At 36.1% G+C, this 17,181-nt stretch overlaps 1 protein-coding gene across 1 annotated transcript in view; it reads left to right on the top strand.

Moving 5' to 3' along the window:
* Nucleotides 1-17,181, top strand: part of CNTNAP2 (contactin associated protein 2) — a gene marked incomplete at its 3' end in the record, with an annotated part of 1,031,819 nt that overhangs the window by 452,347 nt on the left and 562,291 nt on the right. Inside the window, exon 4 of the mRNA XM_080639583.1 lies at nucleotides 3,786-3,933. Within this exon, the coding sequence (XP_080495709.1) occupies nucleotides 3,786-3,933 (148 nt within the window). The remainder of the gene's footprint in view (nucleotides 1-3,785; nucleotides 3,934-17,181) is intronic.

Genomic DNA, 17,181 nt, shown 5'->3' with positions numbered 1-17,181 from the left:
CTCCTCAGTGATGCAGTCTTGAGAACTCAAGGGAAGAACAAAGTTTTCCAGGTTTTCTGTGCTGTGTAGGCACAGGGCTGCAGCCATACACAAAGCTGTCAGCCTCTCAAAGTTTGTAATACTAAGTTTTGAAAAAAGTACTTGGTTGGGATTTGGGGGATATTCTATAAAATGAAAGTCATAAGGTTAGCGAGCTCCACCTTGGAGTCCTCAAAGAAAACCCACTGATGTTTCCCACAGACATCTCCTGTCCCTCTGTGGATGTTTCCATTATATTTTATAATACTGTGCTTTTATTAATGTGGTTTTACATGCAAATCATGTTCCTGATTAGGAGAGCCATTTATAGAGCTGTAGTGCCATAGAACATAGACTCTGTAGTGTTTTCACTGTTGCTGTGTCAAAATAAATCTAGAAGCCTAGATTATTTTCATAAATGCAGACCCTTTGCTTAAAATGCCAGTGGCAAAATATGTCTGTCAAGTATAATTGTAAGTATAGAATTAATGAAAAAAAGAATGCTAGTAATTAAAGGAAGTTATGAAAAACAAAACAGTTTCTCATCCTCCTGACTGGAAATGTCATCCTACTATTCCATGCACTGCCCTATTTTTACATCACCCTACATAAAGTAATTTTCATGCTTGTTAATTACTAGTAGTTTTAATACTTGAATAAACCACTAATTTCAGTGGAGAACTCTTCATCTGCAAGTCAGATGAAGAATTAATCTTCCCCTTAAGCATGTTAGGTTCTCTGTTATAGAGAGGGTGATTTTCTGGGGGTGAAGGATGTGTTTTCTTTCCCTGCTTCACTAAAGAGTTGAAAGATTGCAAGCACCGTTTTGTTCATTTGTTTGAGTATTTGACCAACATTCTCTCATTCTTCTTCAGTTAAAGAAAGCTTTCACATTCATTCACTTAATAACATTTCATTCAGCTTGAGCCTCTTCTAACATAATCTTTTACTGCAGAGAATTACTTTTTAATCCTTTATTCTAAAAGGTGATCAAAGCATTTTCCCAAAAAGAGAATTTGCACTTCTGTATCCATAAAGTTGAGGACTGAATGCTATTACAAAACTATAATCTTAGAGAAAACTAAACCCATTTTTGTTAATTTTACCTAAATAATACTATTAAGCTGTATGTTACTTTACTGCAATATTGCTAGAAATTTATGATTTAGCATCAACATTTCTAATTATTGATAGAGAGAATATCATTGTTCTGTAAAACTGAATCTGAATCTTAATTTCCCTAACTTGTCTTCCAAACTTCACAAACTTACCTTCACTTCTCTCAGGTCTGTTATGCAGAGAAAATGATACTGAATGTCTTTACTGTGTCTTTATGCACGGTGTTGTGGCTGAAGCATGTTCATAAAACCAAAATGAATTTCAGAGATCATGCAGCTTTTGCTGCTGCTTCTGCTGAAGAAAGCTCCTGTGCCAAAGCTTCTTTTCTTAACTTAATTAATTGGCCCATTAAAAGATATTATCTGTCTTATAAACCTGCCCTGGTAATCTTCTAAAAATACTTGGAGATGAGCAATTTTTACTTCTAAGGAAGCAAAAGGCTTAGTGAGTACTTCTGAAAACTCTGTTCAACTCCTGTTCAAAAGCAGTGTTTAGAAAGGATTTGGGGGCATGTTTTCTTACCTTTTTTCAGTCCTATTATTTTGCTGTCCTGTGGAGCACTGCCTTTGAGAAAAGCGGTTGTAACTCAGAACACTCCTATCTTTTTATTGTAATGTGAGCTGAAACTTAGAGCAGCTTTCAGCAGTCAGTATCCAGTACAAGCTGAGAAATGACGGTGGGTTTTGGAGCTGAGCTACAGTGCTACCTGTTTTACAGACACATGAACCATTTTGGTTGTTTTTCCAGATTAGGTTAAAGGAAAGCCATGTTAATTATGAAAACCAGACGTATCTCTCAATAGTACTTCAGCGATTTCATGAGGTTAATAATCTGAAAAAAAAAATGTTTAGTTTATACAAGTATTTCCATGTTGTTCTTAAAAGTAGTTTCTAATGGAATTTCTTATTGTGTATTTATATATTTATTTTCTTTTAGCCATAGATTCACCCCCTGATTAAAAACGATTTCCTACTAGAGCTTTGGGTCTGAATTATACTTCTAAATCTTATTAGACTATTTGTTAACAAAGCAAAAATGTGGTTTTGAAAATCGTAGGAACTCAGTTTTTAACGAAAACTTGCCTTTCGGAGTCCATGTACAAATCTTGATCAGAAAAGGACATTTTACAGCAATAACGCATAATGTACAAGCTCTTGTAAATTGGTTTCTCAGCCTTTCAATGATGGATTTTGGCCTGATGTTTGCATTATCCACAGAGTGTGTGTTACTGTACCACATTTATCTAAATGAAGGCTGTTTTTAAAGCATATTTTTCTGTTGGAGACCAAATGGAATGCATTTTAATAGTCTGGGAAACCAATGACAGACTGCTCTATACACTTTTGACTGTGTTTATACATTTAGCAAAGGTTACTGGATCATATACTGATAGAAACCCTTAAAATATCAAATACCTGCTGGTTTTGTCTCTAACTCATTCTGACAAAAGACTGGTAAAGCACAAGTCAGGGCACAAAGTTTCGAGAGCTACAGAAAATCATGCTTATTTTGAGGATTGGTTTTTATCAATTATCTAATCAAATTGGATAGGCAATATCATGCCGTCCTGTATTCAGCTTCCTTGTCCCTTAATACATTTAGCAAACTAAACAAACCAACCCCAAAACAACCATCAAAAACCTACATTGAGATGCTTGCTAAAATCATGCCAAGAATGACAAAATTAAGACATGCCCAAACAGAAATTGCTCTTGCAATGGGGAGCATTACCTTGCATATTCACTAGATTCTATATTTTTTAAAGGATCAAACTCTGTATTCCCTTCATGAAGTTCAGTGATTCCTAGAACAAGACTAATGTAGTTATTCAGATGTCAAGTGTGTAGATACTATTACTGACTATATTTTCTTTGTAGTAAAAATACCTTTATTAGTGAGGACGCACAAAAATATCCATAAACTGACAAAGTAGTAACTAATAGGTGTTTACTTTTAAGCTTGATGCTATAAAATATTTTACCAGTAGGTACAAGCCTACAAACCAAGTGCTAAATATTTGCTTCATTGATTTTTCAAAACTCCCTTGAGAGCTCTTCATCCTTTCCTAATTTCCAGTTTTTATTGACCAAAAATATGCTGTGCTGTGACAGCTATAGATAGGAAACAAACTGGACACTCACTTTCCAGTGTGTAATACATCAAAAGTGAAGGAAGGTTTCAAAATTCTTAGGAATTTCTGAAATCAGAGGGGTCCCTGTCTGTTTTAGGAAGAAAGTTATTTCTGTGTTCATATTTACAGAAAAATGACTGATGCGTGTAATCTTACTGATAGAAGATGAGTATCTTCTCCAGAAATGCCTCTCTTGGACAATTTTATTGACATGTTAATAACTAACAAATTAGTAATGCAAAATGGATTTCTGTCTTACCTAGCAGGAGCTAGCCCGTGAGTTCAACATACCTATTGTGGATGAAGAGATCTCAATGCTACCGGTTTAGTATTTTTGTGAAACTTTTCAATCAGCTCATAATTTGGTAACCATCAAAGAAACATTTAAACCAACCTTGAGTGTGGCCTAGACACTCAAAGGACTTCATTATGTAATGTTTGCCTTCAGAACTGGACCTTTATAGCATGTGAGATAGAGGTAATACAATAATTTTGTTTTTCTTCTTCTTTCCTTTAGGCATTTCCTGGAAATACAAACTCTGATAGTGTGGTCCGGCATGATTTACAACATCCAGTTATTGCTCGCTATGTACGGATAGTTCCTTTGGACTGGAATGAAGAGGGACAAATTGGGTTAAGAATTGAAGTCTACGGCTGCTCCTATTGTAAGTTTTCTCATGATCGTACTTCCTTTTTCACCTAAAGTAAGACTGGTTTTGGATCTCAAACTAAATCTGAGTCTCAAGTACTTTTTGCTTAGATAGGTTAAGATGTTCTGGGATTGCTAGTTATATCGACCAGGGCTTCATGAAATATTTATTGTAACCTTAACTCTGGGTTGCTAGTTTGTTCTTCTCTGGAAGATGCAACATTGGAATTCATGATAGCACTTTCAAGTTGCTCCTTTTGATCTTCATGCTTTCTCTTGCAGAAGACTTAAACTATTATATAAGCTTGGACAGGCCAGTTGAAGAAAACAGTATTCAAATAAATGTTGAGTCTTGAAGAGAACAACTGGGAAACAAGACATAATTTGTTGCCTGGTGCTAGAGATAAAATTAAAGCAAATAGCTAAGAAGTCTGTTGGAGTAGCTCACATTCTCTAAATGCATGACATGTTTTTCAGAGGTTTTTCCTTTAGTATTTGGCTATGACTTTAGGATTTCTTTTGAAATCCAGATGAGTAGTGGTACAAATGCTTCTGAAGTTAAGAGCAGAACTTTATTTATGATTATTTTTTAAGGACTTTATTTATGAGTATTGGGGTTTTTATGATTATGTTTTAAGAAAAGCAAAGGTAGTTTCTAAATGCCCTTCCTTGACTTCAATCCAGCCAGCACTTAAAGAAAGTCTGCAAACCTGCAAAAGAGTAAGTGACTGATGTTCTATTTCCAAGTATGTATTTTTTAGGCAGTATTGTGGCTTTGTTGGTGTTTGAGCTGGAAGGAGCTAGTTGAGATTTCTCTGTCAATAACCGGGTGTTTAGAGTAAGATGAGCACAGATCTGGAAATCTCATCCATTGACTTCACTGTGTGACTTAAGGGACGTGGGATCACTTTGCCATGCTAACTAGCAAGAAAGAAGAAAACTTTGTGATTTCAGTTGTTTTTATTTGGACACATAATCAAAAGGCTATATACTTAAATTTAGCACAAATAAGAACCATGAAGAACAGAATTTTGATATTATTTTTTCAGTTTCCATGCAATGAAGGAAAGGCTATTTTAAAAATGTTTATTAAACCACAGAGATGTAGTTCCCAGCAGCTTCAGTAACTTACCTGAGAAATTAAATCAGTGTGACGTTGGTGCTGCTGTGCTGTGGGCACGCTTGAGTGTTAGATATATTCCTAAAAACACAACAGCATATCTGTTTTCTGAGGAGCTGTGCGTTATTCTGAAGTTGACTCTTACTCAAAAAGAAATGGAGCTTCTGAAATTTTAGGTACCACTGTGATTATTGAGTACATGACTCCTAATAAACAAGTGTTTACCATCATACTGCTAAAACCGTTTACATGCTGTTTCAAGGATACCAAACACTACAGCATGCTTAATTTTGCAGCATGATAAATACTTACTTTTAAGTATACCTCCTTACTTGTTTATCAAATGCAAATTCAGGTGTTTGATACAAGAAACCAACATCTAGTTTAATGTGAAATATGACACTTTAACAGGAAAAATATAGCAAAATCCAACAATAAACCCCATGATATTTCCAGAAATGTTTGCAGGAAAAAGTACTGTCTTCTTTTGATGAAATGGGTAGACAAAATACTGTAGGTACACAAAGGATGCTTTTAGAGGCTTGAAAGGAGCGTGAGGGAAAAGTAAAACACAGCTTGTTGACAAAATGATTTCAGTTGTTTGATGAAGAGGTGCTTGCTTGACAGACATTTGTAAGAGAATAAAAAGCATCTGTCAAGGAAGCAGTGTGTGCAACTAAGAAAATGCTGATAAAATCTGTCTTCACAGAAGAGGTGACATGGCCAAATGCAATTTTGTAATTTTACTGACAGATTATTGCTGGTCTGTTTGTATTAGAAATGAATTCAGTGACTGTTGGGTTGGGTTTTTTTTTCTATAAGATTAATAATATTTTACATTTTGATGTGTACAGGGACTTTTCTTTCAAAACCCTTCCTAAAATGCAGTGTGGCTTTTCCGTGCAGATACTGGGCTGTCCCCAAAATGCTGTCAGTAGATATCAGCAGAGTAATTGAAAAGAACTAAAAATTCACTGTGTTGATAGAGGAAGGCAGTCCTTTGTTATGACTACTGGAACAAGGGAGTAATGTGTACACATTCCCAACTTGTCTTCAAATGCATTCTTTGGAGCTAGGCATATATTGCAACATCATTCCATGTAGACATGTCCTTTGGCAGATGCAGAGTTTTCAACCTTACTATTAGAAGCACATACGAATATAAGCATGTAAATACAAGTAGTGTCATTAACCAGTGTGATTTCCAGATTAAGCTTGCTGTCATTGAATGATTTGGCCCTTTAGATAATCAGTAATTTTCAAAAGCCTGATTAAAAACAGGTTTCTAGCCAAATCAGCCCAAAATTTTGGAAACATTACCTAAATAAAAAGGCTGCCCAATATATCACAATCATAGTTTTTCTTTATGTTTATTGATTCATGTGAACAATATTCTTTTATTTAGGTAATTTAAAGAACACAGTTTCTAATACAAAAAGCAGGCATTTTCTGACAGTGCAGGCAAGGTTTAACTGGGAAGTTACAGACTTTGTGAGTACAAAAGCTCCTTCCTTGCACACCAGCGCAACCAGGTCATTAGTCTCAGAGCGTTAAGGGAAATACTTTGTCATACTGAGCTGCTGATTCAAAAGTCAGATCATTGGTTGCCATATTTTCTGGTTCCTATTTTGCTTGAGTATGCGCAAAAGATACACATTTTATTTTTGTACAAGAGGTGAAACCCATGTTCTTCCTTGCCCAGTCAATTAGAGTTTAAAAAGAGGTGTGATTTCCAGAAAGGGGTAAGAACTCACATTTGTTCCCTGGAGAAGTTCATAGCATTACCAAATCTTCTTCTTCCAGTTTTGTTTTGTTCTGCTTTATGTTTGACATATGGGCTGTGACTGAAACTGCAACTCTGTATTGTGTGTGGATGAGATCTGTGGGGTTGTCTTCTAACAGGAGAGCTCAAAGAAGTCACCGAAAAGTAATCAGGGCCTTGCTCTACAAGAAGATTCAGAATATTTTTGTATTTTTATCTATGAATAAATAGCGACATAGAATTTAGAAAAGTGTTTTATTCTCCATATGGCAAAACTGACTTACTAAAAAATATTAAAATTGGCTAAATAACTTGGTTAATGGCTATATTAATGGAGGAGTTGCATGAGGAAAACAAGCTTGGAGGACAACAACAAGTAGACTATTAAATAACATAAACAACACTTTATAGTCAATGAGAGTTTTAGCTTTTATTTTAAAATGATCTATTTCATACTCTGTAAAGGGGAAAAGGGTCTTTATACTTGCAGTGACATCATTTATCAAAAAGCAAGTTGCAGAAAATAAAGCAATATAACCAAAGGCAAAATAGCCAGCGAATCAGTTAAGTCAAAACTGATGGCAGATTCATGCTCTTTTGGAGACAGAGAGCAAATGCATGTGACATACATCTTCCATCATGCCCACTTTTATGAATTTTTGAGACAGGCAGCAAAGACATGGCATCTGGAGGCTGTGACAACTACAGTGTAGTGCGTTTTACTACTGATTCATGAAGATCGTAATATGCTCCTGCAGGATCATTGCCATATGAATAGTTCCCTTAATCTCCGTACTGTGGCAGATGAATGCTACAAAAATGGCAATAGTGATAGTATTGCATAGTCTTTGGCTACGCTGTTGAAGATAACTGTTAAGAGGCCTTCTGGGTGCTGAAATCCTGTGAGTGGAAAGCACTCACTGATGCCTTTGTTCACAGAGGGGTTTATATATCTGGCTGTGTTGATTTTCTGCATCTAAACTGTATGTCTGTATCTTTTTGATGCTGTTTTGTGTCTGATGGTAAGAATACTCAAATTCCAGATGATTCATTTGTGAAGCGCTGGATATAGTTGAAAAAAAATCACTTGGAAACAGCAGGAAGTTTTGCAAATACTCAATATACTCAGGGCAAATAGGTGGCAGAAACAATGATAAAACTCCTTGAATGGCTGGCAACTGAGCTGTTTGAATTCATTGACTAGCTCTGTTTGCTAATCCTTAGGAAGCAGTGGGACTGAACAAATGTCACCTGAGCCGTGTTTGCGGATCTATTTGTTTCACTTACTTGCTATACTACTTGTATTGTGCTATGTCAGATATTGCTGTTTCAGTTTCCTGGCGGGTGACTGATCTTTTCAGGAAGAGAGGGAAAAGAAGGAAAAATAGTAACCACATTCCTCAGGGTTTTATGAAATAATGGATGTTTGTATGGAGAGCATTTACTCTCCCAATAATAAAGTGAACAAAACCTTGGTCATATAAACATGTTACAAGAACCAAAATAAGGTTTGCACATGCTGTTAAGGGATGAGCCAAGTGAATGTTTGTGAGAACCGATTAGGAAGTGTTGAAGTGCTAAGAACTATGGGCTGAACGGATCATTTGAGTAATCGTTGGTGTAGTTAATCCTGCCTGCCTGCGGTGACATTGACTTGGGGCATTGTTTCCTTTGGCGGTTAATTCCACATTCAACTATACTTATTGTTAGAAAATTTTCTGTGATCCTCATTTGAAATAACCTTTGCTTTGTTTTGTGCTATTGGCACTAATTGTCCATCTCTCATGTGCTGTCTTACACGGTCACCATACATGCTCAGAGACCTCTGTCCTGTCCAAAACCGTCTATTGCATCCAGATATTAAAGGGACTACTTAAGGTAGATGAGAAAACAGCTGTTACTTCCCTTCTGTGGAATCTGAGTAAGTTTCACTTGGCCAGATTCAATGTAAACCCCGGACATTTTGTTTCACCAACATAGATTTAAAAAAATAACAATAAAATAGTATGAGCCAGAGACACTTAAAGTGTCATGATTGCTATTGGAACACCGTGTGGTGAATAAAGTACTATTCTATATGTATATAAATGCATGCATACCTATTTCTGCTATTACACTTTTTGATATGTATGTGAAGACTCACCTAAATGCTGAAGACACTAATGCAGTCCAGTGATCTGCTTAAAGAAATCCCTGCCTCCTCTTATGATATTTCACTACTTACAATAGATGTGCCACTGTCTGCTCAGGCTTTTCTGACCATCCAAATAATGGAACTGCATAAAAATATCATCTGGCAGAAAGGAAGAACCATTTTGAAGTGTGTATTTTATGAAATCATGTTATATTCCTAGCAGTTTTATTGAATTGCTGTAAGTAACCGTGCTTTGAATATACAGGGATTTTAATGTGGGGGAAACACGCAGCTGAAACAATCATTTGGGGTAGCTTTGCTTCTGACAGTGGATAGGATAGTTAAAGATACTGCTAAACATCCAGCTTTGTTTCCCTGTTTCTCTTAGATTGCAGTATTTTTTTATACTGGGTAGTTCTATTCTATTTAGGTCTATGTGTTTGAATTTTAGCCATCATCTTCACAGCTCATGAGTGGCAAACATAGCTTAATATTCTCTTTCTGACATTATAAGGCACATGGCTGAATACTCACACCTGAACTATGGAGAGTGAGGGAAATGAACTGTTGAACTTTTTCTTTGCAAACTTTAAGATCTGTTTGAATATGTGCTCTATTTGTAAGCTTGCTTCTCTGTTAGCCTGCTTTGTAACTTTTGCCATGTGGGAGGTATTTTTTTCCTTAAGGTTAATGAAAATGGATGCCTTTTATCCTCTGTATATTCTCAGGTCATGGTCAGTACAGTTTTGCAATTTCAGACTAAAACCGCTATCTTTCTCTATAAAGATTCTCAATATGGATTATTTTTCTTCATCCGCTCTCCAGAAAGTCATGGTTGTGATTGTTCCTACATTTAGCTTCATATATTCTGGCATGATAAGGAAGATGAGGCTTTAGTCCATTCATTACCTTTGATTGTTATCGTTAGCAAGTATGGGTCTATTTTGGTAGTAGGTACTACTTAACATTTAAAACTTCTATTTCCTGCATTCATTTGTTTGTTTATTTATTTTAAGATGTAGTGCTTGTATGTGGCATTTAAAACCTGTATTCTAACATGAGAAGAGTAGGGCTGAAACAGAAGAAAGGTGTTTCGAAATACTTTATTGCTTAACTTAAACTCTTTTTTCCTAAATGGAATATTTCAGAAAGATTTGACATAAGTTTTTATTGAAAAAAAAAAGACACCTTATGTTTTGTTCTTCACCTTGTTTTAACCTGATGCAATATGATTATTTTTTTTCTTTCAACTTTTTGAAACTGGCAGTAAATGAAAAAGTCCATTATTTTTCCATTTATATTTGTAATGAGGTTACTGTTAGACATTCTCAAGCACCACAGCTTTGCAGGTTCATTTGTTAGCTGGCAATGAATGTATAATCAGTCAGAGAAAACCAGGTATGTTCTGTATGAATACATGCCCCACCAGCTTCTTCAATTGTATTCTCAGGCAGTTTTCAATTGCACTTGAACATTTGTAAGGTTATTCAGCATTTCCTTCACCAGAAGGAAACGTGTGTGGTTGACTTGTTTGAAGAAGCTCTTTACATTTTTTTTTTCCTGTGGAACAGAGCAAAACTTGAGCAAATAGAATGTATGACCAAATATGATAAACTCTTGCAGACTTTGATTAAGGTTTATTGAAGTCAGGTCTGGCTCTTCTCTTGTGAAAAAGGTCAGACTAGCATCTCCTAATAGGTTTTCAATTAACTGCCCAGACCCCCCTACAGAAAGGGTCTTCCATACACTGATCTGGAGATTTAAAAAGTATCCTTAAGATCCATTAACATCTGATAAAGTAGAAACCAGAAGTTACAGTGTGCTTTTTCACAAAGTAAAAGGTGATGGCATTCAGGTAAATACAGTCAGAAGCTTCAGTGAAATCATAGTAGTCTTGCCTTTTAAGTTTTTCTGCCTAAATGAACACTCATGGTGTTTTTGCCCAGCATTATTTTCTTGCACTCCTGTAAGTGGTGATTGATCCATTTGTTCGTGATGACTTACTAGAGAAATCAGGTGGGTTTTCTCTCATGAAACAAAAAGCTTTGGCAGATTTCAAACTATAGGTCTTGGTTCTGTGCCACTGAGTTGGAATCTGAAGGGCTTCACTGATATTTGTTTTCTTGTATGTCTGGAATAAAGCATATGTTAAGGATGCAGTTACTTCCAGGCTTAGTTTGGTGCATTCTGCTTTTAACCTAAACTTTAGGTGAAGATGATGGGTTTTTTTGCTTTTTATTTTAAGCAAAATAGCAGATAGAGTCTTGATATGACTGCACACTGATTTCTTCTCTGCCAGAGGTAATGTTAGTGTTGTCTGATATGAAAATGCATATATTAAATGATCAAAATTGCTGATGGGAAATAACAAATGTAACACTTCATAATAATGTTTTTCTAAGGTAAAAATGAGCCTTGCGAGCAACATGCTGTTGGCACTGTCTATGTCTCACTAGCTGTCTCATATGGTTGCCATACATTCATTTAGCTTATGGATGTTTTACAGTAAATGGTTGTTAAACTGAGTCAATAATTTTAATAAGCATCTTCAGTACCTCCCTTTTATTGACTGCTGTACTAGGAAAGTCGAAAGGAATCTAGTAAACTGTATTTCAGCTGTTTATCACTGAACCTTTCTCTTGCTGACCTAATTTTTCTCTCCTCCATTGTCAGCTCTTTTCTCCATAAGTCTCTGCTACAACTGCTCTCTTACTGGTTTAAGTGTGTGTAGTTTCCTGGTTCCCTCCATCCTTGTCTGATTTTTCATAATCACAGTGTGAAAAACAAGAGGCCTTCAGGATTGTTGTCTGAAGTTTGAACATCAGCAGAAATGCACAGTTCATTTTATGCACTTCCATAATGAATATGTGGCCACTTGGGAGTATGAATTGTCTGGCAGTTCTCACCTGTGGAAAAACATTAGAGTGGTATCAGTTGAGTTATTCATATAGTCAGCTGTTCTGCTGGGAATATCGAGCGCTCCTCAGTATCTCTACCATTCTTTCTGAAACGTGGATATGTGATTGTAGAGGCACTTAAATTGAGATGTTTTTTGGAAATGTGGGGCTCAGGATAAATGATAAATTTCAGAATCAGTCTTACAAGAACATATTTCCCCAGTCAAAACTCAACAAATGACTTTGGTCAATTTAAGACTAAGATAACTTGTAGCAGCTTCAGAGAGGGATGTTTGGCCTCACTAGTTGTAATGTAATTCATCACAAGCATTAATTCTATACAGCATTCATTTTAGAAGGATAATTGCCTCTGTAAACCTGAGCTGAGTGGTAGTACAAATCACCGAGTATGTAAACTGTAAGAAGACAGTACCGTGCTTCATACTCTGTTGAAGGTTCCCACTAATGTGGTGCAATTTGGGGGGAGAAAGAAGCCTGTTGGAAGTTTTTTCTTCTTATAAGGCCTGGTGGCTTCACACCACAGGCTTTCTGCTAGTTCATTATTGTATGCTTACACCATTTTCATGCAATAAGTCTTTGTGGTTTTATCCTGTTGAAGGAATTTTTAGATGAAATACAGCAGACTGCTTTTTCTACAAGCAAAAATATACTAGAGGGCTGGTTTATTCACAGTAGATTAATACAGTGCTGCAGGAGGTGAGATGTAGTCTTCAAATTGAAGACATCTCTGAGCTATTTGGCAATTCCACTGAAAACCTTGAATTTTGCATTATTTCACCAAAATTCTGACCCTGAGTTTGTCAGCTATGTCTTAGGAGAGCTGCAGACACAGTGAATGAAGTATCTCTGTAGCACTGTCTTTTCCACAGATAAAGTAGGGGGATTTGAACAATTGATCTTCTGTCATAATGCAGACATTAAATACCCATGAATAAACCTAACTCTTCCTTTTAGTACATCCCTGCCGTAAAGAGAAACTTTATCAGGCTAGGAAAGCACGTACCTCCAGGGGTGTTTCACCCAGGAGAGGTCTTACCTATCTTTGCCATGTACTTTTAAGTTTTATTTATGTTAGTGGAGGGATGAAATGAATATTATTCCCATATTTAGGTGTGCCAGTTTCTGTGTTTCCAATGGAACCCCTCGTGAGCTGAAGAGAAAATACTTTGACTAATTTAAATTCAGTTGAACCTCAGAAAGGCATCTGTCCGAAATAATGTTAGGATAGGCAGAAAGGAAAGTTTTTTTGCTTTCCTAATAATTTCTGATAGTTTTGAAATGTTTCCTGCCCAGTTGTGTGAGAAAAGCCCATTAGACCTTTCAGTCCCTGTTTTTCGACTTCTTGTTATTTTACCTTTTTTCTTAAAAATTGGAAAAAATAGCATGACTGTGTCTGTTTTTTTAAAGATGAGAAACAGAATATCTCAACAATTAATGGTCTTTTTCTGTAAAATGAGGTATCTGTTATCTACTTGTCACACATTTTATAAAATGATTCTAATGCCATTTATCTTTGTATTTTCTCCTTTTTTGTACTGACAGTTTTAAGTCAAAGAATCAGCAGGTTCTGATAAAAAGCATCCTGTTGCAAAGTTTTCACCCATCAGTACCAAAAACAATAGTAACGGAATATTTATAAATCAGTTTCTTTCGAAGAAATTTTCCTTGTTCTTATTGAGGTGCAGTTTCCCTTGATTATAGGGGAACAGTAGCAAAGCTGTAGTTCACAGCTTGTAGAAAACAGAGGATTGAAAATCACAAACAAAAGAACTTGTGACATGTAGAGAAAATCTCAACAGTTTTATTTTTTAAATGTCATACATGTGTTCCGATGGGTTGCATCGCTCAGGAGTAGAGCCCATACAACTCAGCTGTTTGAGAAGGTTGGCATAGAATATATTTTTGTTCACTTATTTGTATCTTTGCTTTTTCAAAGTATGAGTCTGTTACTGTCAGCTGTCAGGCATTTTCTTCTGAACGTGAACATTTGATTATGTAATTGGCATTATCTAGTTGTAAACTGCATTGACTCTTGGGAAGTAAGCACAGGAATTTCTGTTCAGATGCTATCTGAAGAGGCTGCTGATGAGCCTTTTTTTCTGAAGACATTATCATTTTTAGTGAACTTTTGTAATAGATAATATCAACAAGGAAGAGTGCTATCAGTTTAATAAAATATTACAATAGGCTATCAAACCAAAGCATAGGATCAGTAAAGCCAAAAATTATTCCACCAGAAGTTACTTTATAAGTAAATACATTACCTGCGTGTACATATGGTTGATTCTGTCAACTGCTCTCTTGACCAAGCAAACCTCCACCAGCACTGTGTTGCTGCAGACACTTTATAGACTGCTTTCTTATTCCTTGCAAATTACATGATCACTTCCAGATAGAAGAAAAGAAAAAAGAAGGGGGAATAAAAAGAAAAAAAAAAAAGGAGAATTAAGCTGGCAAAGGAACATGATGAGCAGAGAGAGAGAGAGCTGGAAGTCTGTCACTGTAAGGGTTGTCCAAACCCAGCCACAAGCAGGAGTAGTGACAGGGGCAACAGGCTCCTTTCTTGGTCTGTTTGTGGCCATACGCTTCATAGCCATTCAGGGACAGGACAAATCAAACAGTGGTGATAAAGCAGGTTCTGGGGATAACGCAGAAGTTCGAGCCAGGGACATGAATGAATGCATAGATTTACAATAAAGGTTGTTCTTTCTTTTCCCTCTGGCATCTGTATTAAATCTTGGGCTCCAAAAGGAAAGGTGATGTGAGTCCTTCATCGTCTTGTCCATCAAGTAAGCCCAATTTCTGATCTCTGTCTTCAGATTCATTGATTTTCAGTCTCCAGCCCTGTCTCTTTGTCAGACATGATATTCATTCAGCTTGCTAATTTTGTGCTTAGATTTATTTCAGCCTTTTGTCTTTCAAGATTTTTCATACTTCTGTGAACCGTCTTATGGAATAAAATGACCTGAATTTCGCTAGTCTTCAAAGATTTAAAGTGTTCATCTTTCCCAATCTTTCTGGGTTTTTTTAACAGTAAATCAGCTGTTCAGATGTCACTTCATATATTGTATATCTCTAACAAACACCTTACTCTACATTAAATTGAATTTTATAATAAAAAAAAAAAATTAAGTTTCTGAATCTTACATATCAAAATTTGGATTTGTGTATTTTTTTATCCAAACTTACAAACACTGACTCGACTTTTGACAGATAAAAAAGCCATAAATCTGTCATTTATTTCCATCCTGCATTTTTCAGTGTTTACAAACACTGCAGATATTAATACTTTTTTCTGCTGATGGGTAATATAGAATGGAGAAAAAATAGTTGCCTTTTGTGAGGGAAAGACCTGCACTGTGATTTTAAGCTACATGCTAAAATAGCTAATGGTGATAGCTAGAACAAGCTGTGAGCGTTTACTATGAGGAGAGTACGCTCCTAATTTGGAAAACAATGTTTATGCCATTTTTTAAATGTTTACAGCAGTGTATTGTCTGCTTTTAAAAAGTAGTGGCTAAGTTTTGTACTAATATTCAGGAGAGATTTAGCAATACACAGGGAAGAAAAGCCCAAACCCAAAGTTCTGCAGGCATTTTCAATCTAAGAGATACTTTGTCCAAGTGTTTCTGAGCAGAATATAGTGAGAGTGACATTTTAGTCTACCACTTGGAGACTGTGATTTCATTCTTGTGAAAGGGGGGGAAAAAAAGTCATGACCCCAGAGTAAACACAATATCAGAAATAAAGCAAAGGAATAGTTAATTTTTTCACAGTCATTGCAGTAAAACCCTTGAATCAAGCTGTTATTAAGAAAATGTAATCTAGAATAACACAATAGGGGGAATCTTTTTTATCTGCTTAGTGCTCAAAAGCTGAAAATACGTAACAATATTGTCATAATGAAAACTTATTAACAATTACTGCATGCCATTTGCTATCCATGCAAACCTGGGTAACTATAACTAAAACAGGTAAAAAAGTGGGTAGTTTGTTGTTTAGTCTTAAAAGTAAACTCGGTAGTCACAACAGTTTCAAAGTGTACTCTTGTGTCTCAACCGAGACAAGGTTAAATGCTTTCCAGAAGTGCATTAGCACTGGTAGTAAGGGGGTGTATGGATGAACTCTTGTTCTGGGATAGGGTTGGGTTGGCAGGCTGATGTCCAGTTACCTGTTCTGTAAAGTTGCCTTGACTGAAAATAGCCAAGCTTTGATGCTTGCTTTGCTAGCATGCGAGAGGTGGACCTTTAGATTCTTGACTACCTTTCCATGTTAGGCTTGACTCTAGTGACCATTTGTGACTTACGGGAGTAGGTTTTTGCTTTGCTGAAGGAACTTTCAAAGTAGCAACAATATTAGTACTAGTGCAATTTAATGTTCAGCGGGGTTATAAAACCAGCTGCACATTATCTGCATTAAATTTTAACATGTATGAAGCTGCTTTACTTTCCCCCATCTGACTGAAGTTACTACATTGTTTTTTCTGTAATTCCTTCTTTAAAGCTTTGTATGTAACATTCCCTTGTTTCTCTTCTCCCTCTCCTCTTCTGTTTTTCTTTTCAACAAACTTTATCCTGCTACTTAAGCTGATACCAGCATGGCTTTTCATGTTATTGTATAACGTACTGTCATACGCTTTGACCATGAAGCCAGAAGCGGTAGTCACGGAGCTATTAGAATAGGATTCCTTAATTATGTTGTCTGGCTGTCTTTGTGTAAGTGAAACAGCAGTGATAATGCTTTAAGCTTTAACAGTACCCACCAGGTATATCTCTTTTTCAGAGTGATCAGCTCTTTCCCAGAGCTGGTCTCTGGACCAAATGACCATCTTGTCTCCTGCAAGGTTACCATTCCAACATGAGCAGAGCACAAAATACTGAAAATACTCCACATTTTATAGGTGTAAATGAAACTTAAATATTGAAACTCTTGGGGAAAGAGAAATGCTGGTGGCCTTGTACAAACCACCACTAAGGAATAGAAGTTTAGTTCTTAGGCTTCCAAACATTTTCTGTACAAAAGCAAATAATATGAACCAAATCAGCTTTAAGTACTGTGCCAGTTAAAAATGTGCTGTTAAAACAGCATCACAGTGCTCTAAAAGAAATACTTAAACCTTATTTTTTTAAAGAATTTTGAGGTTCTTTGTCTCATACGGTTCATTAGGTACGTGCATCAGTTGGTTTTCATTTCAGATGATCTGCAATTTCATGACACAATAGGTTAAATTTGGAGCAACTTGTATTTTCTTCTCTGTTTTCTTGCATCTGTGTATCTAATCATACTTCTCATGTTCTTTTCTATTTCTATTCAGGAGCTATGAATTAGAT

The sequence above is a fragment of the Psittacula echo genome (genome assembly GCF_963264785.1).
Source record: "Psittacula echo genome assembly, chromosome: 2".
NCBI lineage: Eukaryota > Metazoa > Chordata > Aves > Psittaciformes > Psittacidae > Psittacula > Psittacula echo.
Note: the sequence above shows the minus strand (reverse complement) of the source record. Positions and strands in the feature narration are given on the sequence as shown.